General features: G+C 40.0%; 3 protein-coding genes across 3 annotated transcripts; all 3 read right to left on the bottom strand.

Annotated features, from left to right (window-relative positions):
- Positions 1-615: 615 nt before the first annotated feature.
- On the bottom strand, positions 616-7,661 carry chata (choline O-acetyltransferase a). Its single transcript, XM_034898909.1, has 15 exons — positions 7,383-7,661; positions 6,978-7,061; positions 6,400-6,591; positions 6,149-6,267; positions 5,543-5,596; positions 5,263-5,443; positions 4,300-4,477; positions 4,048-4,217; positions 3,463-3,563; positions 3,217-3,345; positions 3,018-3,140; positions 2,786-2,927; positions 2,573-2,635; positions 2,347-2,484; positions 616-1,639 (listed from the first exon to the last, which is right to left on the bottom strand). Exons 2-15 carry the CDS (start codon positions 7,023-7,025, stop codon positions 1,208-1,210), a joined length of 2,070 nt encoding a protein of 689 aa, XP_034754800.1. The 5' UTR covers positions 7,026-7,061; positions 7,383-7,661; the 3' UTR covers positions 616-1,207.
- A 619-nt stretch (positions 7,662-8,280) lies between these two features.
- slc18a3a (solute carrier family 18 member 3a) lies at positions 8,281-11,100 on the bottom strand. The gene has a single exon (XM_034898925.1). It carries the CDS (start codon positions 10,412-10,414, stop codon positions 8,858-8,860), a length of 1,557 nt encoding a protein of 518 aa, XP_034754816.1. The 5' UTR covers positions 10,415-11,100; the 3' UTR covers positions 8,281-8,857.
- A 7,510-nt stretch (positions 11,101-18,610) lies between these two features.
- On the bottom strand, positions 18,611-23,914 carry rgra (retinal G protein coupled receptor a). Its single transcript, XM_034898792.1, has 7 exons — positions 23,519-23,914; positions 23,029-23,185; positions 22,486-22,607; positions 21,909-22,062; positions 21,696-21,813; positions 19,173-19,286; positions 18,611-18,780 (listed from the first exon to the last, which is right to left on the bottom strand). Exons 1-7 carry the CDS (start codon positions 23,595-23,597, stop codon positions 18,637-18,639), a joined length of 888 nt encoding a protein of 295 aa, XP_034754683.1. The 5' UTR covers positions 23,598-23,914; the 3' UTR covers positions 18,611-18,636.
- Positions 23,915-24,168: the final 254 nt, after the last annotated feature.

Here is a 24,168-nt window from a genome sequence, read left to right as displayed (position 1 = left end):
AATAATAAATAATTCAAGAAGTCAAAGTTATTAAAACTTTCCCAAAAATGAATTTGTAGGTTTTTAAAATCACATTGACATCCCGATTCCATAAATTCCGAGCAGTGCAGACCAGTGCATGCTCGGTACCCATAATGTGGTGGATAAGTGGATATGTCTGTAAGGTTACATTTCTTTTACAGTATAAATCAGAGTAGAAACTCAAACATGGTGTTGATTTGCATCTACTCTGTAAACGGCAAATAAACATATCATTTGGTTTGGGTTTCTTTTAATCTTCAACAGTGCTTCATAAAACAACACAGTACTTTGACAGCAGTAAACACAGTGGTCACCTCTGGTTGATAAGTGTTGTTTCAGGCTTACATTTACACTTTGTAACATTAAGTTATAGCTATCATACAAAAATAAATAACTTGATTGAATGAATTGATATATTCTAAATAAAGACATTTGTGTTTTTCAAATACACCATTTGGATCACACTTAACATTCTATAATAAGCTAAATGGTATCCTTTTTAAAATCTTGGTTATTTGCTTTTTCCAATATAAGGAATACAGTACAGTATTCACACATTGTCTAATAATGTTTTTATAAAATATTTTTTTTGGCAACAGACATTTAAGTAATACCACATGTTATTTTGGTACAATAGACACAATTTATGAAGACAACATAAACAGAAATTGCATAGAAGATTCTAGATGTACAATGTACCTAGACCTTCAGAATATCATTAGATAGCAGCTTTTTTTTTTACAGTGTGATAGCAGCATGCAATTTGCAAGTTGACATATAGTAAGACAATCAGCCATTCATCATAACTCACGGACTACTTTTGCTCGTCACCAAACAGTAAATGTATTATTTGGCAGATTCATCTTGATTTAGTGCAAATCAACAATCAAAAGCTCCAATTTGGATTGATTTCTTTTTTTACCTACATACAGAAGCTATTTTGACAGACATTTGAATTAGTGCGATATATTGGATTTTGTTGTTGTTGGACAACAGCAGTAAACATCCTCTATGATATCCAAACACTTCTAATATTCTCTAACAATGAGTTAAATACATTATTAGCACTTCATACATTTTACATTACAGTATAGAACAAAACAGCTTTACATAACATTTTGTATCACAGTTACAGTGTATATTTTGCGATTGACTCAAACCATTTCCCCCTGGCACTGACAGTTTCCTATGTTTTACTTCCATTCTTCCAACCTTGTGCGTCTACTTGTGATAAAGTCTGGGTTTGAGCTTCAACTTTAGTCTGGTCAGGGGTCTTTAGCAGAATTTGTGGCAGCGTTTGCTGATTCTTGGTCACTTCAGTTGGTCTCTGAGGTGTTTTCCTTTGCCAGCTTGTGTCTGTTTGCGTGTGCGTCTCTAGCGTCTGACCCTGTCTTTGCTGGGTCGGATTGGAGCCGGAGTTGCATTTATTGCACAGATCCCTCATGTCCAGTAGAGCCTGTGCCAGACACTTGACAAATTCTGTTGAACATGTCTCTGGGCTCTTGTGGAAACTGGACACACAGAAGATAATGTGGTCTGACTGAGGGTTGTAGCACGCTCCATATCCGTTTGGAACCACAGGTCCGTAGCAGCAGAACATCTCAACAGTAGTAGGAACCTAAGGGAAGAATGAATCCTTCAGTATTAAATACTGCTGTAGGTGGAAAGATTGAGATGCCACTATTCGACTATATAAACTATATATAGTAGTATAGTAAAGTGGATTCTACACAGTCTTTAATTTAAAGCTGCTTAACAATTAATCGATCGGTCTACCGAAAGACTACCAATTGCTAAGTACTTTGATAATTGATTTATTATTTAAGTCATTTTTTAAGCAAAAATGCAAAACAATTGTGATTCCAGGTTCTCAAATGTGAGGATTTTAAGTTTTTCTTTTTCCGACATCAAAGAATGTTAATAATATAATAATAATAATATTTCGTTTTTGGCGAATGTTTTAGAAAGTAATCTGTAGATTAACTGATATTTAAGGTAATTAGTTGCAGTTCTACTTTCATTAGAACCATCTGGGCTCCTAAATGGCAAGTTCTTTGAAACCAAACTCCTCCACTTTGTAACTCAATTTCTGCTAAGAATGTCACATCTTAAGCACAAGCCATGAAAAGCCTGATGACATTTATGTTGTATTTTCAGCCTTTGACAGCTTCATGCAGAGCCACAAAGGACATGAAACTTTTTTCACAGGCTGAGCAGTGCTCTTTACGTGTAAACTGAACTTCATGTGTGAAATTTGTGAAGTGGCCCTTTATCATTTTTGATTAAAAATAGCTTCACTTTATTGTTAAAATCAAATGACAATACCTGACTTGTAGAGAGAATGAAATGATTACTGATGAAATGGGCTTCATCTTTGAATATTTCTGGCTTCTCATTCTTCAGTTCATGTGCAATTTCACGCAGTCCTAGTAAGTGATTGTCTATTGCCATCCCTGTAATAGCCTGAAAAGGAGAATGAATACATATGTTATCTTTGATATGCAAAGTCAACATTGTAATAGAAATCTGGATGAGGTTAGAGAATAGTCACCAGAATAGTATACTTTGTCTGCACGTTTATGGCACTTTGTAACGTCTCCATCTTTTCTGTCTCCTGGAAATGAAAACAACTTAGAATCAATTACTTGACTACTTGACTACCTTTTCTTTCTCAGAAAACTGACAATCATTTCATGATTTAAACTGAGTTTTGACTCTGCAGCAGCATTTATTTAAATTGGTCAGAAGGATTGTAACATCTTACACTTGTGCTCAGTTCCCCATCTGTCATTGCTTTGACAAAGGCCAGGGCTTCTGGTGTTGCTGAGCGGATGTTGTCCACTCTGCCCTTCTGAAAACGTCGTATAGAAGCACTCTCATAGGTCGACACCATTCTGCTGTGACATCTAAAGTAACGCACAAAGAGTAGGCCTTGTAGCTTGGAGACCCGGGTTATCCTATGAGAATCAGTCCTGTTGTAATCAGCATTATCTTACCGGTAGTAGGCTAACTGAAGAGCAACCTGGATGTAGGCATCAGGACTCATTTTCTGCTTTTTGATGAACTCTTTCCCGTAATTGGAGAATTTGTGGACATTCATGTCCAGATTTTCCACCTGCCTGAGCAAATAAGCATAAATCCTGCTGTGAGCAGAAAGCATGCATTCATGTATGATAAACCAGAGTAAACCCAAACCTTTGTAGTTTGTCAGCAGAAGCAGCGAGAAGTTTTTGAATCTCTGGAGTACATTTCCAGCGGAGCTTGCGTGGTGCAGGCAGCTCGCTCACACTTGCAGCCCTAACCAGCTTTGATGGGCTGCCGATCCTGAGATCACATGGGAACATTAGATCAGTTGGCCTGTTATTTAAGGTTGTCTTATTTGGATATTCTAAACGTATGCTAAAAGATATAACAAACTCATTTTTTGCATTTCCTTCTCACATGTATTTGAGAAGAAACTCTGTGCACTGTACAAGGACAAGTCCCTCAAATGGTGAGTGTTCACACACGACTCCACAGCAGCCGCCAGCTCCTACAACAAACTGACACAGTTGAGCTATTGTAAGTGGGATTTTCTTGAGTTGAACGAAGCTGAAATGCTAGATTATCTAGAATTCACTTCATATGCAGTATTTTTGTTATGGAACTTGTGCATGCTGCATCTACATGTTCCTTCATATACATTTCATCCACATATTACACCCCACAGTGAAGCATTCATTTTAAAATGAATTCTTCATCAAAACATCTCCATCAAAGTTCATGCTAATGACATCAGGCTGAATGCTTGTAATCCAGTGGGGACCTCCACTCTATGTTTCTCTAAATGTAAATTCTTAATTTGGTATGGGATTGGCTAATTGCATCCACTGGTACTGTGAGAGAGGAACATGAATTTGTTATGTCATGTCCTCAGTAAGCAAGGCAATAGCCTTCTTTAATCATCTGCATTTCTTTTAACCTCACTTCATTGATTCTTTGATTCTTCTTTCTTCTTAGCCTTACTAGCTAACTGTGACCACTAACCTGCATGGGCTTGTCGTACCAACGGTTGCCCCCATTCTTGGCCACTCCTCCGCCATGCAACATCAACATCGCACGTGCGGAGTCACTTAGCTCGGGCCCACTGGCATCATCCAGACAGACCAGACACATACAACGCTCGATCATGTCCAGGGAGTCCCTGTTAGTAGACTCTAGAGCATAATATGGGGGGACAAAGTTAAATTGGTGGGGCAAATAGACAGGAAAGCACTGAGATCTGCCTCAGTCTCATACCTTTCATGAGCACACTGCGAGACTCGGCCCACTCTGTCCGTCCATCTGAAGTGAGGAGACCAATAGGTGGGACACGCTCTTCTTCGCTGTCAGCCATCCTGGCGATCTTCTCCAGCTGAGCCAGCAGGTCTCTTTCATTCAGTCGGCGGAAGTTGATCACCACATCCAGCACAAAGAACTGGACAGAGGTTCAAATTGGACATATGCTGTTTCAATGTACCGACTCGTCCCTAAGGTCTTACTTTAATATATGCTGGGAATCTATACTGCAGGGCGCAATTGCTTCCTAAAGACATGGACAAATGGGCACATCTGGTAGGATGTGCATGATGAAGGGCAACACAGACTTCAAGGATAATTCCATTTTATAACAACTTCAGTCTCAATTTTTGTGGTCTTGTAATGATGACATTATACTCACTTACTAAAGTAATTTATGAGATTTGAAACATACAGAATGGCTTAGTTAGTAAAAACCAGATTGCATGTAGCTCTGGTCTTGACTGGCAATACTAGTCCATTACTGGTCTTATTGAAGGACGTAATATAGCAAGCAAGTCTGCATCTTTAATTGTTTATAGTTATTTGAGCACCTTTGATTCTTCTTTTATAACTAATAGAACCTCTGCTAAATGCTCCTGGCTGATGTGAAAATTTCACACATTTTCTAGATAAATAACTTAGAGAAGTTGTCATTGGGCTTGCTTAGTGCCCACAGAGCCTGTTTTCAATACCATCTGATACAAGTGAGTGATGATCCATATGTTCTGCTGTGGAAGAGACCCAATGTATGTCTAATCCTCTCTAAGTCGGTGACACATTCACTGTAAACATATTGTTCCCTGTGAGGTTATTTTTTTCTGAATTCTTGAATTTCCTACCTTTGAGTTGCTATTTCTTTGCAAAACTACGGGTTCCAAAGTCAAGTCTATGAGAACTTTGGATTTGTTTTTCTTCACTGACCTGGTTTTTACAAGCCACAATGATGTGTTCAGGTTCTGGCATAACGCTACTCTCCTGGGCCACTAGTGTGTCCCTCTCAGGCCCCGGCAGGCGGTAGGAATTGAAGAGGCGATAGTACTGCTCCATACACAGAGGGGTTCCAGCCAGCTGGCCCCGAGCATAGTCCAAAGGCAGTTTGTGTCTGCACACAAACACTTTGTTAGGCATTTTATTTACACATGATAACCTGTTATTCAAATGATTCTCTCAAGTGCCTTCATGCCATCATATATCAACTTACGAATCAAGAAGAGTCTTATACTCCAAGACACCAGAAATTAGGTGTGCAGCAAACCTAGGAAAGAACGACTTTAAATTGTGAAATACTTCCTATAACACACACACACGTAGTACTTCTACAATCCTAATAATTCCTTGCATTTAACCTCATTCTTCTGTAGTTGTATTCCATTTAACAGTATAAATGCTACATGTAAATCATCTGGTTAAGGAGTCAGTCCTAGATCATTACCACGTTAACCACACCACAGCCTTCATTGTCTATTAACCTTGCCACCAGTAGCCTGGCCTCTTAGCCCTCAAGGTGTTCTGGGTAATGACCATTTCAATGTGTAGCATGGAAGTGTTTTGTTTATAATCAATCAAAGCCGGTCTCTGAGTAATCTATACAGTTCCTTGTCATTTCTCAAGTCTTTGTGCTGTCAAAATTTAAAAATTGCCTGTCAAGTGGTAACTTTTTGAGTTTTGCAATGCATTGGAATTACAGCTTGTTAGTTTACAGTATCTGTGGGCACAAGGGACACAGTTGGGTGACAGTATACTTCTCTGTCCTGTCTGAGGTTTCTCTCATGACTTATTTGTGTTTGATACAGTGTCAAATAAATACCTTAAAGAGTCGATGGGAGCCCTGAAGTGCTGCTGTGGGAAGACCATCACAGGACTGGAGTTGACGGGCAGAGCCAGTCTGTTGTTCAGGTACATGTCATTCAGCCAGTAGTCATACACCTAGGTTGGATATAGAAGGGTAAAATACTATGTGAGATAAAATATGTTCCCTCATAATGCTGAGTGTCACTAGCTGATAGCATTTTCTTTTGGGATTTGAAATGTCTTACACACATCATTGTGTGTATTTACCCAATTTGCCATGTTCTCCCTCCTTTCCACAAGTTTGCTCTGTAGTAGCTCCCCCACTCCTCCAGGGGCTCCAAACTGCTTCACTATATTTTGGGTCTTGTTGAACTGCTCCTCTGTGAGCAGGTGCTTCATACACCTCAGGTACATGTCCAGTGTGTCTTTCAGGACGGGGAGCGGCAGTTTAGGAAGACCCTAAAACAGTGTGGGGGCATGAAAAACTCAAAATGTGTGACACACAACTTCTGAGTCTCCTCTGCCACATGCATTATACAACTTTATCAAGAAACTACTTTAAATAAATAATTATTCAGTTTTTAGTTCACTTGTTGAGAACAACTGCTTCCCCAAAGTGTAAATTGTTCACTTCGCTTGACTCAGAATAAGTAAATGTTAAAAAAAAAGTTAATTGAAATGTCAAAGCATTTGACTATTCTCATACAATATCATACATGGATTCCCGGGGTACTTGTATGTAATGATCGTATTAATATGCTTAATTTAACTAGATTTTTAAAGTTCCCAATTTGAACTCACGCATTTTTCAGTAAAAGATAGATATAAGTCAAATATATATTTACATCTCCGCCCCCTAAATCTTTGGAGGGCTCCTGGTCCAGAACGGGCATGTTGGCGGTGCAGAGGGCCAGCCTTCACGACAGACTCTGTCCAAAAATGAAATGAAATCAAGTTCCGGCAAACGTTTAACAGTCCCTGTGGTGGTCTAACTAGATGTCTTTAAACGTTGCACTACTGGGGGAATGTTTAATACAAATGCCCAATTCTACTCAATAAATGAAATGTAGCCAATGACATAACATGACATGTCATGACAGAAAAAAAAGAGAATGCGCACTGGAATATCTTTACATCTTATTCAAAATGGTTACGTAAACTTGTACATTTGGTGTTAACAAGCGGTCATTAATAACAATAAAACATTTACCTAACTGAAATAAACCTTACAAATTAAATGTTTTACTCACCAGAAAAAAAGATCACACTCCTGTGGTTCAAGCAAGGGGTTTAGGGTGTATGCAGTTAAATCCATTTCTGGCGGAATATCTTTTAAATGTCACTACTTTGATCCTTTTTATCATATTGATCCTCTTTTAATCCCCACCATGGCAAGAGCGCAACTCCATCGCTGGCTCAGGAGAGCTGCTGGGAGGGTAACTCACCCTCCTGGCTGCCAGGCTCCTCCCTAAAGTCCTGCTATTCGCCGAGAAGTTTATTTGGCACTTCGCATCTTCACACCAGCTCATTTAGACATCGACTGAACGCCTCAGATGCTTGACGCCGGAAAACAATTAGGATGTGTTACAGACTTCCTCCTTTGGCTTTCCAAAATTCCAACACTATTGCTTCCACCTCACTGCGTCTGACTGATTTAATTGACATTACGTATTTAAAATTAGGCCTATATGCCAAGATCTGCATTATGGACGAGCACAGATGCTTTGACGTCTTTGCTCTGACATCAGTTTTACACCCAACATTACGCTCACCCTCAGGTATTTTGCTCCCAAACTATTATTTTAATAATGCAATAAGTTACATTTTCTAAAATAAACTTATGTTTTCACATTCGTCTGTTTTGTATAATAATAAGGATCACAGAATATCCAAGTGTAGGCCTTAATAAGTTCATTGATGGATTGTTAGATTAATGCTTGTTCATTGCAAAAATCTAAGAATGTGTGTGCGTAAAAAACTTTACGTATGCATCCTTTATGTATGTTACCATCATATTAGAAGTTAAATCACATTTTCATGATCCTTGTTAAATGTATTCACATGTAGAGGGAAATAAATATGTTATATACCGCAAAGAAATTATCCAAGTAATTGCCTTAATAAATAATTTCCATAAACAGTATATCATTCATATAATATTGGTTTAATTATGTACATGAATATACATGTATGTACAGTCGCAGATCACACAATGGGGCATTCCAGCACTACATCATCCAAAATATACAAATTAATTAGACAGCAAGACGCAGATTTCAGAACATTTAAATATTTTGTATATTTCTAAAATCGTCTTGTGACACACAGTATTGCATATTAAGTTTAGCAGCACAACTCTGGCAAAATGAATACAGAAAAGACGCACACATTACAATTCTTCTTTTGTTAAAATACATTTACACATAATCCCTGAATATGAGTCAGTTTCTGATACAGTGCTAAATACTGTTAATGAATAGACATTTATCTGAACAAATCTTCCAAAATACTCTCACTTTAAGACGAACAAACGCCAGCGAGCGCCTTTCTACTGCAAAAGCCTGAAGCTATTTGGTTGACAATGCCCGGAGGAATTGTCACCAGGAGCAGTAAATAATATATTTGTTACACAATCCTAATCGTGTTATGCAATTGATTGGATCGGACGGGATGCACAGAACTCTACATGGGCACTTTGATAGTTTTACACTCAGTTGAAGGTATTTTACGCGTACTCTCCTCCTGAGGATTCCTCCTCTGAATACGAACGTTGCGGAAAGGTTTCAACGCCATTCTCGTCGATCGTTGTACATAAACCCTTTCTCTTCTTCTCTCGTTGCTCCATCTTAATCGTATCATACAGTCCTGTTGGGCCATCCTCCAAGAGCATATTACGCTCGGAGAAAGAAGGCTTTATCTTTGTCACGTTCTTCAGCAGAAGGAGCGCTGGTGCGTAAAGTACATTGGCGAGGCCCATGCCTAAGTTGAGCTGAACAAAGCCCAGGTCGTGCACTATCTGTCCAGCCACCACGGGCCCCAGGGCATAGGCCACGCAGTAAGAGATGTCTGCGATGGCGTACACACTGCCATACACTGACACATGTCGCACATCCACCAGGAAACCCAGTGTTGGCAGGAGCGCCGTGTCCACGAAGGCGATGCCAAAACAGATTCCGCACAGCGGGATCATGAGCTGTCCAAAGTTTTTACACGCTGGCACTGTGCAGGAGCTCGCGCCTATAAACACCATACCTATGGCCCCGTAAAACCACTGGAGATGGGGGTACTTGGCTGCTAATTTGACAGTGAGATATACACCTAAAACATGAGGGAAGAAGGCAGGGAACCATGTCATGCCGATCTCCCACTGGCTGGCATGCATGTTTTCTTCCATCCAGTTGGCGATAGTGGGCTCAAGGAAGGCGAGAGGGATGTTACAAATTGTCAGAGCACCAGCCACTACAGCTATATAAGGATCAATCATCAGTTTATATATGGGGGTGCCTACTGGCATGTTTTCTCTCTCTTGGTTGGAGAAGGGTTTCAGCACAGTCAGGCACAATATACCATCAATGAGGCAGACACAGGCCAGAATCAGGAAGGGCACCCGCTTCCCTGCGAACTGATAGAGGACCCCTCCAAAGGGGGGCGCCACAAGACTTCCAAAAGAGATGAAAGCCAAGGCAATACCCAGCGCTTTGCTCCTCTCTTTCTCCTCTGTGTACCTGTCCGCGATCAGAGCGATCCCAGCAGTGTCCGCGAAAGCCGATCCGAGGCCCTGGATGCTGCGCGCCAGGAACAGAGTTGCGTAGTTTTCAGCGAAGGCAAAAGTAAGAGTGGAGAGAAACATGACATTGAGACCGATGAAAAGTGGAATATCATACCCCACTCTGTCTATAAACGTGCCACTTAGTGGGTTCACAAGGAGCTGCAGGATGGCTTTGGAGGCAAAAAGAACACCAATCTGTAGGTCGAAGTTCCCCCTGGTTGCTTTGTGGATGGTGCTGTTAGTGAAGTTGGTCTGCAGTACAACGACTTCTGCTTCATCCGCTGCTTTCTGTAGCCCTTCAAGGTAATCGGGTATAATTGGCACAATTACCATATAAAGCATGTTGTCTAACAAAAGTGCTACACAGACTATTACTAGAATAACCTGTTTCTGCCGAACTGGGTCTTTGATGTAGCCCAGTTGTTTAGTTCTTTCACCTATCTGGGACAGTTTGGAGGCAGCAGATTGTGCCAAATTAGTGGCTTGTCCCTCTGTGGTCCCCTCCGGCTCCATGACTCCGGCTCAAATCTTGTCTTTTGAGAAAGAAAATCGGCTTCCCCCAGTTGATTTGCTTAAAGAATTACGCACACTTGGCACATCTGGTGTGTCTTTTATTTAGTTTTGTTTTCCAGCACCTGGAGCCCTACTAATGAGCTAGATAACTTCCCTCTGCTTTGCCTCTTCTCTGCCCCTTGCGCCGTCCGTCATCGCACGCGCTTTTCCAATCCCGTGACTTGGACTCGTTTTATCGCCGTCATCCCTAGTTGCTTCATTGTTTCCTATTCCGTCAGTCAGGTGACGCGCTGGTGCCGGGCAGCACTTACAGTTTGGGGATTTACCTTCAGCTTACAGCGCCAGCTCCATCAGCGCACTTGCTTTTTTCGGTCCGTCTGCTGCATCCTTTCGGCTCCCAGCTGTCTTCAGTCAGAGATAACACTGTGAGCTAAGTCATCATTTCACATCAACCGGACTGGTTTTGTCGGCCGTGGAAGGAATACACACTGCAGTTTGTGGACTCCAACAGATGCCCCCCCTCCCCCTCCCATCTTCGCCGATGGCTGTGACGCACAGTCCTGCTGCTCTCCAGAAGCTCTTTTATGCTAATTAAATACAAAATCCCGAGTGCACACTGCTGTCCATTCAGTTGCTTCTACACAGGGCCAAGGATGGTTGCTCCAGTTTATGTTATATTTAACTTTCTCAATTTAAAATTACAATAATTTACAATTTGATCATTCAAGTCTAAAAGTAGGATATGTCTATACAATCTCTAAAACTCTGGCAATTCCGCTCAATAACACAAGAAAGCCTGTAGCTTTTAAACGTGTGCTCAGCAGCAATACTGCTACAAGGAGAAACAAAAACGCACAGATTTCCGTGTCACTCGATAAGAAAAAAAACTGATTAAGCACCACATTTCAGTGGACAGCTCCACAGAAGACGCCACTAAAAGGAAGTGAGAAGCCTGATCAGTCAAGGCTGACCTGGCGCTCTCACCTGTCTGTCTGTATGTTTCTGTGTGTGTGTGTGTGTGTGTGTTTGTGAGTGAGAGAGAGAGAGAAAGAGAGTCAGACAGAGCGAGCATACTTTCGCAAACATCTTATCACTTTGTTGTGAATCATCAGAGACATATTTTCATGATCAGTATTGAATGATCTGAGAAGAGAAGAGTTTACGCACCGACAGGATTTCATCCTTATCATCTGTATTTCAATATATTTATATATACATTTATTTCAAAATGTGTTATTTTTTGACTTTTTGCGCACGATACATCGGGGAAAATACATATGGAAATACTATCAAATAGGCCGATGAAGCAAACTTTAAGATATCATGTTTAGCTTTTTAACTGACACGAGACGCGTAAACTGGGGGGTTTAAATACAGCGTGACACCGCCATCTTCCGGTGCAGAAAAGCTTTAACAGCTGTCACCAATATTTACTGTATCAGTCAAAGCAATCTACTGATGGGGATCAATAATTTGATTTCAAATGCAAGCCAACGTCTTTAGAGAATTTTCTTGAATTAATCATCGTTTTAGAGTTGAGCTGTTTTTTTATAGCGGTGTTTCATGATAGTGACACCAGATAAAAATACTTTTTGAAAAACAGGAACTCCAGTTTGGAAATTGTTTAAATTATCTCACTCCATGGGAAGCTTTTATTTCTTCAGCTGCTTCTGTATGTTTTCAGAATAAATAAATAAATTAAGAAATATATTAAAAAGCTTGTCCGCATTAGCAGTCTGATACAGACTCATGATTAGATCTGAAACATGAGACAGAGCAGGATTGACATCTAGCGGAGGAAGACTTAATTGTTCAGGCAACCCTTATAACCTGAAAAGTGGACCTTGCTACAAGATTCCCTCTAAATATCTTATTCTACGTCGTAAAGAGTAAAATCAGAAGATTGGCTGCCAAACGGTGATCATTGATTTTATGAATGTAATCAACGTGGAGCATACTTGTGAATGAAATGCTGTTTTCACTGATTCATTAATCAGATGTTTGTGTGTTTACGGCGTAGGTTTCAGTCATGTTGCTTTATTTAACAGTCCTGTTAGTGTTTTCATTGGGTGTCATGTGTCCACGTTCAGCCAGTAGATGTCCTCATATCTCTATACTTCTTCACTTGAAATATAATTGCTGACATCTTTTGACCAGAGGTCTTCCTCTCAGCATGAGTAGTGTTTAACAGCAAGTCATGTATATGCAAGCCAGCGGTTCACAACCGTTTTTTCTTGTGGATCCTTTATGTTTTGTAGGGTATACTTATGACCGTCATGCCAAGAATTGTCATTAGTTCAACTGAAAAGTGATTCTATTTTTAGATTAATTTAATTTAAGGGTATTTTGGGCATAAATAGTTAAAGTTTAAACAATTATTAACTGTAACAATGGACAACCTTGTACAGAGATCAGGAATAGAAGCATAAAAACAGAGATTCAATGTAGTCATCAATAAAAACATGGAAATGACAGTGCTCCCATGCTATACACCAATCATGCACACAATTAAACCATGTGATTAAAAAGAACAGAAAACTACATTCCTAAACAAGAAAACATCCAAACAACACAAATATAAAATGCATTTATAACAATACAAAGCAGACTGAGACTAAACAAATGAAATTGCCAGTTTACACCCTGCTTACAAAGTTCTAGTCACGCTGTTGTATCCCCTGTGGGATAAAAGAATCAGAATACCATTTTTTTAGAGAAGACCCCTGTATCATTTATTAAGATTCAAACTAAATTACTCAAAGACTGGCTTTAAGTAAAGCTGTCTTTTAAGCCTGTTGGGAGACATTTCGTGATATTGCCTCTTCTTATTAGACTTATTTTTCATGGCTAATGAAATGTAAGTAGGTGGGTTATGTTTGGCCTGTCTGAAATGCCTGGCCGTTGCATGTCCAGTTTTTAGAAAACAAAACAGTCCTAGAACGGGAATCTAATGGCTGTTTTTGCTCTACAAAACTCTTTCAGTTTTTCTTTCTATGGCATTTCCACATACGTACTGTATACAGAAAGATGTTTTTTGTAACATGGAAAACATAGAGCAATGGTTTTTGTCAGACTGCATAGAGGCATTACTGAAGTGGTTTAGGGGTCCTGCGTTGAATGTAATCGATTAAGCTTTAAACCACCAAAGACATCATTCATTCCCAGCGTCTTTGAAACATATCGGAGAAATCCAGCTATGCGTTTACATCCTGTAGATTTACGTAGACAGCTTAAATCTAGGGAATAAATGTTAGGAATGTAACCAAAAAAGGGGCTCAACATTTTTCTGATTTATTTTTAGATGAGATATTACGTCACCTCAGTGTGAGAACAGCTCACATAATCACATTTATTTCCCTCAGTGAACATACTGTAACTGGAAAGCTTAAGCAGAGTCATGAAGGCTGGAACTCTGCGCTGGCTTCTGGTTAACCCCAGGAGACTGCTGTAAACACACACACACACACACACACACACACACACAAACACAAACACACAGAAACACAAACGTTCCATTTTTTTCACTCCTTTTTTTTAGGGAAAACAATCCATTTCAGTTAAGTTTCCTCTTGACTGATGTTGTGGGCGGAGTCAGTAATGTCCTCATAACTGGATTGGCTGTGTTAGGGTTAGGGATCAACATTTTTTTTGCAGTTTTCTCAGTGATTCTGCTCTGATCTGGTTTGAAAGTAGCTCAGGAGAGTCAAGATCACCATGTAATCGTGTGCGGTTGCCAACGTATTCATTTCTAACAGCTAAACAAAATCCTAAACCACTGCAGCCAAAAATAACCTGGCGGACCAGAATAATTTTAATATGAATTTAGTTTGTAGCAGACTGAAATATGTAAATGGATGGAAAGTATAGATTGGCTAAACATTCACAAAATAGCAACAAGTTGCTTGAAAGCAGGACAGTAAGACTGTAAAGGAAAAGAAAAATTCTGAGATTATCAGACTGTCAAAGGTCACATGGTTTGCATTCCAGCTGTAGTGTGCTGTGGTGGGAGACGTACTGATAACACTTCCATAAATAAACTACAGTGGCATAACACTTAACTAAACATAAAAAACCTAATTCAATGAAAGTAAGCAGATGTAGAGCAGAGTAAATGTTCTCACTGTGAAGAAGAACAGTGTTGAAGTTTTCTTTTTGGAGAATATTTCATGCTTTTAAGAGAGTTAAAAAGAACCACAGATTGGCACAAGATAGAAAGAAAGAGGGAAGAAAAGACAATAATGGACTGAGTTCTTGAAAAGTTTGAATCTTGAATCAAGATTTTGGGATGGCAATGTTGGTCATTCCTCCACTTTGGTCCAGACTGAAATACCTCTATCATGATGTTTAGTAAACACATTCATGTTCCCCTCAGGATGAGTTGTTATACCTTTAGTAATAACTTATTTAATTAAGCGCCATCATCAGCTCTAATTTTAAATGTGTCTAAAATCAAATATGGAAATTTGGATTATGACCAAATACATGCAAAACTGATACCCTTTCCATCAGCCTCAGTTGTACTTTACATATAAATTGCATTTGAAAAATAATAAAAGTTGAATATTAGGATAATCCATGTACAGTAGCTGAATGGATTAAAAGACACATCATCCCCATGTGTGAAATCCATTCATTTAATCAAAGCACAGTGCAGCTGCTGCCAATGCTGACTAGGAAGTTTTATAATTGACAAAAGAGGAGAATTGCGTGTGAACATACCATCCTTGCATAAACACTGATATGTCGCCTTTGGTTGCAGTGAATCAACAACATTGTAGGAGAACTGCACCTCCTCATCCATGTCCTCAAAAGATGATTGGTTTTAGGGTGAAAAAAAACTCCAATCAATGTTCTATGTGTATTTGTGTGTGTGTTAGTGCAAGTCAGGGAGTGAATAGTGTGTTCACAATATTGTCCATCCTATAGTGGTCAAAGTGATCGGTTTAATTAATAAAACAGTGATTTCTAAAGGGCTGTGACACACAGCTCCACTTTAATCCAGATTACACCAAACCACTAATCCTGTAAAAATACTGTTTTTTCAAATCAAATATGTACATATACAAATGGTGCGATTTCTCAATGTGTGTGTGTGTGTATATGTGTGTATATGTGTGTATGTCTGTGTCTGCGTGTGTGTTTGTACGTGTGTGCATGCATGTGCGTGCTTGTGTGTGTGTGCATACGTACAGTCTTGTGGGTCCAGGGTTATATAATCAGCTTCCCATATGACAGTCAAGATCAGTAATATAGCAAATGAAAGTGTGGTCGATCTGAGGCAGTAGACTGGCATTTCACTTCCCTGTTTCCTGGGGGAATACCCAAAATTAAATTATTTATTGCACAGTGTTCCTTAAAAACTCCAATTGTGTTGGCAGTTGATCACGTTAGCCTGCAGCGGTTTAAGGTTTGCGGTGACATGTGAAAGTAGCCTACGTAGATTCTGCTGTTTATATTTATGTGAACTAATCAAATAAAAATGAGCACGCACTGTATAGTGTGAAACGTAACACCACCGAAACGGTGATCCTCTGTAAACGTTCATGTAATTTAAACATTTTGTGTTAAGCTGTCCTTGTCTTTACTAAAATCCCAACTAATCAAGGGGCTGAATGCTCTTACAAATCACAAGGGAGCAATTTGGCTTTTGGCTAATGGAATAGTCTCACTGTTATTGCTGTGGTTAAACCGCGTTTAGCATACGTTACATTCATTACAAATGTAACCGACTTCAACTCCAGAGGCTGGGAAGGGCAGCTCAGTCGCTCCAGTCTTTGCCGGAATGCCACCCACCGCAGCCAACTCGCTATATGAGAGCCAGACTGTGTGTGTACGCCACTTTGCACGTTGCCCCCCTGTAGATCCGCCCCTGTGCACGCATCACTTTAATGTTACTGGTAAAGGTGGGGTTACTTTGAACTACTTCATATTCTTTGGATACTGCTGGGTAGCTTAATCTATAACAATTTATTGCATTTTTTAATATAATTTTAATTAATCTGAATCTGCTAATTAATTAGTAACTAAAGCTAAACTAAAAAGTACAAAAGTTCTCTCTGTAATGTAATGGAGAAGCAGAATAAAGTAGCATAAAATAGCATTAAAGTTATTGAGAAAGCAAGCCCAGTTTTTTCAAATGTTGCCCATTGTTGCTGCTTGAGCAAGCTTAGAAGGCCCAGTGGCTTGTTTGAATTTGGTTGACCAATCACATCAGTGTGGGCCAGCTAACCAATCAGCGCAGACTGGGCTTTCAGGAAGACTGGCCAAGAGCTCACTGAGGCCCTGTTTCAGGGGGAGGCACTTCAGCGATGGGCAGTATCAGAAACATAATATTTTATTTGAACATCAAAGCATGTAAACCTATTCTAGGAGACTGCAGGACTACAAATTTGATGCTGAAAAAGAGTATATTGAGCTCATTAAATGTGTACTTATCACTCAACGGTGTCATTTGAACCATCACTAGTGTGTTTTCAGATATTATCTTACTTAGTAATGGTGGGTAACGTATTAGATATATCCCACTGCCTTTTTGACTATGAACATGAAAAAAGACAAAGAGTCAGGACATTTTTCATCTTTTATTAAACATCCAAGAATTGCTGGATATTTGCAAGTTGTTATTATTTTTAGGTTAATCATTCTGTGGAAGATCACATAAATCATAAACAGCAATTGGACAGTCAAAAAAATCATATTAATAATTATTTTCTTCAAGCATAATGACATATATAGGATTCATAGGGACCAATAACTAATAACAATAACAAATTGTTCAGTATATAATAATTGCTCATCTGGGCTATTAAAATTTGCTTTCAGGGTTTCAAAAAACTTCATCCTTAACTAAAACTTCAACTTTATCCATTTGCTGGGAGAATGGGGCTGAATTATGATGCCACAAACCATATATGTATCATGAATGGATGCTAAAGTATCCTATGTTTAGAAGGTGTCCACCTTTTTAGATCAACTTAATAAAACACACTCCACTCTGACCTCAAGTCTGATAAAGTGTGTTGGATGTTGATAAAATTACTTAATATGCTGTTATGTACTAAAATCATATGCCACAATAAATACCATGAAAGGCTACTACTTGGCTTTTGAAACATACTGAAAGAATATTGGTTATTTGATAACAATATGATATTGTGTACTCAGTAACGCTGTGGTTAGACAATACATTTTTAAAGAAATTTCAAAGTAATGCCATTTTTAAGGTAAGGTTTATAATGAATAATAATCTAATGTGAAAACACATAACATTTGTATTATGTCGTCTTCTTCTTATGATTTGCACAAGTTAAATAGATAAATGAAATAGTGTCTTAGTCATAGACAGAATTTCCTTAACATTGAGGAGCAGCCATAGCTTATAAAATGTGGAAGCCTAATCTAAACCAGGAATATACCATTTAAATTCTGTTAGTAAATACCAATAAATAATTATTACTGCTTGTATTTCATTTAAATGTCATACAAGACTTCTATCTTTTTTTCAACCCAAATCTGCTGGTGAGAATGGTGTCCAGTTCCAGCCACCCACTAATCTCTAACTTGTTGTGAGGGCTGTGTATTGAAGAATGGTCCTCTTGTTTAGAGGATTAATGAAGGACTCTGGATACAGAGGTCACACATGACCGTACAGAACATGACAAGACTGGCATGCACACACTGAAGTCATATAATCCACATGAACCCTCCTTTAGCTGTGGCATTACTTTCTTTGTAGGACAGTTAAACCAACCTTGAAACTAATAGAACATTTGGACATGTTGAATGACATCTGTTTACAGAAAGCATTTCTTAGGGTAAACTCAAATAAAATGTATCCCCTAGTTAATGAGAGAAATCACATTAAATTTCCCATTGACTCAAGAAAACCCCAAAATCCCAATCCTGCGTTCAGGTCAAGTGGTCAAATCCAATGTTTTTTTGTTGCATTTACGTGGTACAATGAAATACTGCTGCACTTAGTAGTCCCTCCCAACATTTTGTTATCTTTTTTAACAATATGGCAATTCACTTTTTTGGTTGACAATATCCTTTACAAAACACAACTGCATAAACAAATGATAAGCATAAGCAAATACAGGACAGATGTTTACCAGGGGAAATGCCTACCACAGTTTAAGACATGACATACACAGACAGAAACATCTAGGTTCCTAGAGAAGCCACCAGGACACTAAGTGTGTGTGTTATTGTTCATGCTTAGTTTATTTGGACTTGTTCTCAATTTGAGGCGCATCCATCTTTTCTCCAGTGAGGAACTTCCAGATGCCTCCTCTGTAGTTCTCATTTCCCAATGCGTACAGGAACACATTGAAGGTGGGAGAGGTCTTAGCCAGAATAGGTGCCACCTGTAGAGACAGGTGCATCGATGACAAGGTTTTAAGTACTTAAAAAAACTCAATATTCAGATGCAGATTGTCATGAAAATGAGCTAAAAGGTACGTATATGATTATATCAATATTCTAATTATTCTGATGGTTTTTGTTTGTTCAAAAAAAATGAGAGATGAAGGCATGAATTGCTGTCTGCCACAGTGTCATTTTTAATACAACCACAGGGAGCTCTAAAGTCAGAAATCTTCATATTTTTTAACATTTAAGATATTTTTCTGTATATATTTACTGTATATATGTTTGTATGTCCAACATGAGGAGATTATGTAATCTGCATTTCAAAATACATACATTATGTTTTGGAGTGCTTTTGTGAGCATGTACAGTATGTGCTGGCTGTCCTTACCATCCTGAGCTTGGGGGACACCAGGTTGGCGTTCTTCACTGCGGCGTAGAAAGCCAGGATACCATAGGGGCACCAGCAGAACAGCAAAGTCTTAAGAGGAGTGTGGGGGTTGAACTACAGAGGGTAAAGGTTAGAGAGAGGCAGAGCAGGAGATCCACATGAATGATTAGTAACAACCCACCATAAGGAGTGAAGGAGACAAAAATGCTGTGCGTCATGAGCTCTAGTCACACGCCTGGGATTATATCTGGGAGAATAATGGTGTCTGTGAAAAGATCAGGTATGCTCAACTATGAAACAGAAATAGCTAGCGAGTAAAGGGGCAGTGTGCTGTAATCCACTGGTCAAACCAGACCTTTGACAGGTTCGCCTATTAGCTTGTTTCAACTTGCCATGGAGCTATAGGATGGTTACACCATGGAAATATTTACAAATATTTACAAGCACAACTCCTTGTTTGTATGACTGTATTTTTCATGAAATGGATATATTATAGTTGTATAGTCTTTTGTCATCATTTTAGACACATTTGGCATTTTTGGAAACTACACTGGTATATCTAATTGAATTTAAAATCCAGTAGGTTCAAAGAAAGTTTGTCATGAGTTTGTATTGACTGACAGGTGTATTGCTGAGGACCCAAGGAAGTGCAGGGCTCGAGCTTATGCTCTTGAGATCTATGGGACATATTTGCTAGTTTTGTATACACTGTGTAGTGTATTCAGAGGGCATAAACAGATGAAGAAAGAGAGACAGGTGATTTTACATTGTGGCAAACTCCAACATTTCCGGGCTCAGCAATGCCACTTTAAGAATAAAAGTTTCTTGGAAATTGCCAATAGCAAATAGCTAGCTGTTGGCAAATGAGATGTATACTGGGGGACGCTACAATGCCATGGTAGGTGTATTGCTCCGGACACAGGGAAGCACAGTGTTGTGTTTGTGAAGTTGTTTAAATGAGCGGTAGTTGAGAAAGCTGCAAGCAGGAATGCCAGAGGCCAATGCAACTGGCCCGTTCTGAATATGCAACGGGCACTGCGCTAGTCTTTATAAAGGAACATCAGACAGAACTTCTCACTACTTATTGGCCATGGGACACATTTGGACAATTGTATCCCTCCAGGTTTTAATGACATACATTGTATGAATATTCATTACATTTATTACATAATTACATTGCACAGCATAGTGTCTCTGCAGCCTTTGTGTGTGTAATGAAAGAGTCTCCAGAAACTCAGATGACTGTGAGTAATAGGGTTTTGCAACATAAAGTGAGGCAACCTGATTTAGCCCCTGAGGAACTCCACCATTAAATTTACCATTCACAGATACATTGTTCTTTTCACTGCACACCAGCTACTGTCCGCATTCCCAACTAAAGCACCCGGTCTTTGCCCCATGGCAATGACCTATATATGTCACAGGCCACATGCTACCCATTCATGTGTTTTTGGTCACTCTGAATAAAGACCACGTGAAAGTTGTGCACTAGAAAAAGATTAAATAGAGAATTCCTTTTACAATAGGCAGTAGTGGATGAAGTATTCAGTAAAAAGTACTAACACCCTTCTACACTTTGAAATTCTCCGTTACAAGTCCAAGTTGCATAGAAAATGTTACTTAAAATGTATGCGACTAGAATCTGGAAAATGTCCTTAAAGGTGCAATACCCAATACTGACAGCTAGTGTTTAAAATAGTTACTGTAGTAGAAGTGGAAATACTGGAGAGAGTCGTCTCCTCCGCCCCCTCCCCCCCAGACTCAAAGTTCACGGAGGTGGCTAGGCTGAGACTCCATCATCCACAACAATGTTGCTAGACGCTTGTCTCACATAGCCAGACATTACTTCACAACCCAGCGGAGTAGCTAACATTAGATGCAGGCTATATTGTCATAAAAGGCCGTGCTCAGGCAGAGCTATGTACCCAACTGACAGACACACTTCCTCGGCTTAGAATTAAAGTGGGAACCACTAAAAACACCTTAACCTAGGAGTCCCCTCCACCCAACTGAACACACTTTATTGTTTTAGGATTACGGCAACAATCGCTAAAAACACTGCAAACAGACGTGTTACTTACGTTGTAAACAGACATGGCCCGCCTGCCTGGTCCTCCAGTAACGTTAGCAGTTAGCTGGGTGGCGTTAGCCAGGACCAGTCAGGATCACCCTACTGGCTGTGTCTCAGTTGTTTTTGTGAGTAACCAACTTGGGTCTTCTAGCTATGTCATGAATGTGAGTACACAAACGTTGAAATTACATAAAATGCCCATTCCTTGTAGTCGTGATAAATTGGCCTGAAGCTGAAGCTAACGCTTGCCTGGTCAGGAAGATATTAGTGAACTTGGCATCTTTTTGGGCTCTAAACTGTCTCCATCTTTCAAATACATTTCCAAGATTTAACCAGAGTTTGTTACTTCTCTGGTCAAGTAACTGTTAGAAACACGCCGATTTTTTGGGGGTCGGGTAGTATATCTGTGTCATTAATCCCATGAGTTGTTGTATTTAGTTATTTTCACTTACTCTGGGGTTTCCAGTCTTCTTGAATCTCTGTGCAATGGACTGGTAAGATGACATGACAACAAACATTTGGATGGCCAAGTTGAAGATGCTCATGGGGATCAAGTAGGACACATAGTTTCTGTGGAGAGAAAAAATGCACAAAAGGCTGTAAAAGTAATATAAACTACTCCCTATTTAGTGAGTGTGTGTGTGTGTGTGTGTGTACTGTAATACCTGTCTCCCTTGCTGTAGTCCAGAGTGCAGCATGTCCTAAGGGGCTCGTAGTCGTACTCTCCCCATCCAATGAGGGGCATGGCAGCCCAGAAGGCAGTGAAGAGCCAGATAAAGACAGTCAGACTGATGGCGCTGCTCCACTGCAGTTTTGTCCCTGATAAGAACAGGTTCAAAACATTCACCACTACTACTTCTAACACCTCCAACAAAGGTCACACTACCGCAGAAACACTGTGTTAGCTATCTAATAAACACAGATAATGTTGTAAACATTTATATCTATAACAACTGTTACAACTAATTTATCAACAAAGAGCCACTTGTGGACCAGCTGGCTTCTTCTGTACAGCTGGTCTTAAGATCAGCTGGAGACAAAGAACCAGCTTAGTGTATGCTTAGATGGCATAACATTGATTGGAAGAGCAGCTGTGGATTGTGTGTGCGTGTGTGTGTGTGTGTGTGTGTGTGTGAGTGAGTGAGAAAGAGAGAGAGAGAGACTGTTCCCTGTGGAGGAGGAAAAGTAGAATTGGTTGTAACTGTGCTTTCACTACAGGAACAGAAGCAGGTATTGACTTACTTGTGCAGTACTGGTGGTATCTGTCCCAGGCGATGGCGGCTATAAAGTGGAGGCTGGCAAGAGCTGTCGCGAAGCCATGGAAACCGTGAGTCTGGCATCCTTGGGAGCCATAAGGCCAGTACCTGGGGACAGAGGGTGATTTCATAAATGTATTCCTTTTTTCATGTAAAAGAAATTAGTAAAATTGAGATTCAGGATGTGCTAAAACAGCTTGTGTCCTTGAACAAACTAAAACTGTTACAAGCCCTGAATTATCAAGCAATTAATCAATTTACTAGTAGTAGTAGTAGGCTATATATAATCCCTAGACTCAGGAACAATGAGAGCAGCATCTCTCATCTCGTGAATACAGCTTAAAAAAACCTGCACATTGTGACCCCTGCAGTGCAGCCTATGCCCTGTTCCCTGCATCCCTGGTTGTTCCTGCCTGTAACAATAGCCATGTAGGCTATTATCTGGTCATTTCTCACATTTTGTTTGGCCACATTTGGTCAAACCTTGATATATTCGTTACAAAAGGGGTGGTAAGGCTGCATCACTTACCTCAGGAAGCTAGAGAAAGCGGCGATGGTGGCGTTCGTAGAGATGCCCATGTCAGCCATCGCTAAGCTGAACACTAGGAAATTGCTTGGGGTCCTCAGCTCTCTCACTTTGAAGAAAGCAACGATTGTCACCGCATTTAAAAAGAAGCCCAGCAGACCTTTGGAGGAAGACAAATGAACAATCGTGAATGAAGGAAGTATACGGCGATGAATTTGAATCAGCGATGCTGATTGCGCCACATGCAGCACTGTGAGATTTCATAGACATGCTCCTTTCAAACATCGCCGTCGTGGATTTGTTTACAGACCGACGTGAAGGTTAATTTACAAGTTTAAAGAGACTGTGAGTAAGGAGAAGGAGCTACCTCCCTCAACATAGCCATACCGTCATTGACCGAGGGCGTCAGGTCCTGTCATAGGTCGAAGCGGATGCTGTCTTGTAGCCTCGCAGTGTGTATGGCTTAAATCCAACACGAAACAAAAACACTCACCCTCCACAAGAAGACACGATCCTAGGGAGAACACATCAAAGTCGGAGAAGCCCTCCGGTAAAGGGTAAGACGAGGCCATCCTAAAGTCGTATTGACAATAAAGTCCAGCTGTCACAGACTTTTCACTCCACAATGTCCGTTCGTTTACGATGCGCCTTAATGTGGCCGAAGGGAGCCCGCTTTTAAAGGGGCATTTCACGTGAAAAGCATGTACTTTATTATGTAAAGCCCTCTGCCGCCCCAATCCGTGCAGGAATGTCTTAATGAACGTAACCACCAACTGCAAAAAAAAAAACTAATGCGTATTTACCCACCGCAACCAGTAAAGCCCTCAATTAGTTACACAACACGCCTTTGTGTCTCCGGCTCCCAGTGAGGATGCAGCCGTCGCTGATATCAAAGGACGAGGCGACGCGTGTGATACAGCCCACAGCTCTGCATCGCTCTAAGGAGACAACAGGTGTCTGCAGAGCTCCAGCCAATCATAACCACACTCACATTTAAGAGGAAAACAAAGCTCTCCAAATAAAATCAAAAATTCCCTTCATTAACACCAACAATAATAACCCTATTATTCTTAGAGTTGAATGTTATTGCCATAGGGAGGAGTGTTTGAGTGTTTGAGTCCAGAGGCTGCAGCTTTAAAAATG

The sequence above is a fragment of the Etheostoma cragini genome, chromosome 17 (assembly GCF_013103735.1).
Source record: "Etheostoma cragini isolate CJK2018 chromosome 17, CSU_Ecrag_1.0, whole genome shotgun sequence".
NCBI lineage: Eukaryota > Metazoa > Chordata > Actinopteri > Perciformes > Percidae > Etheostoma > Etheostoma cragini.
This window is presented reverse-complemented; position numbering and strand designations above follow the sequence as displayed.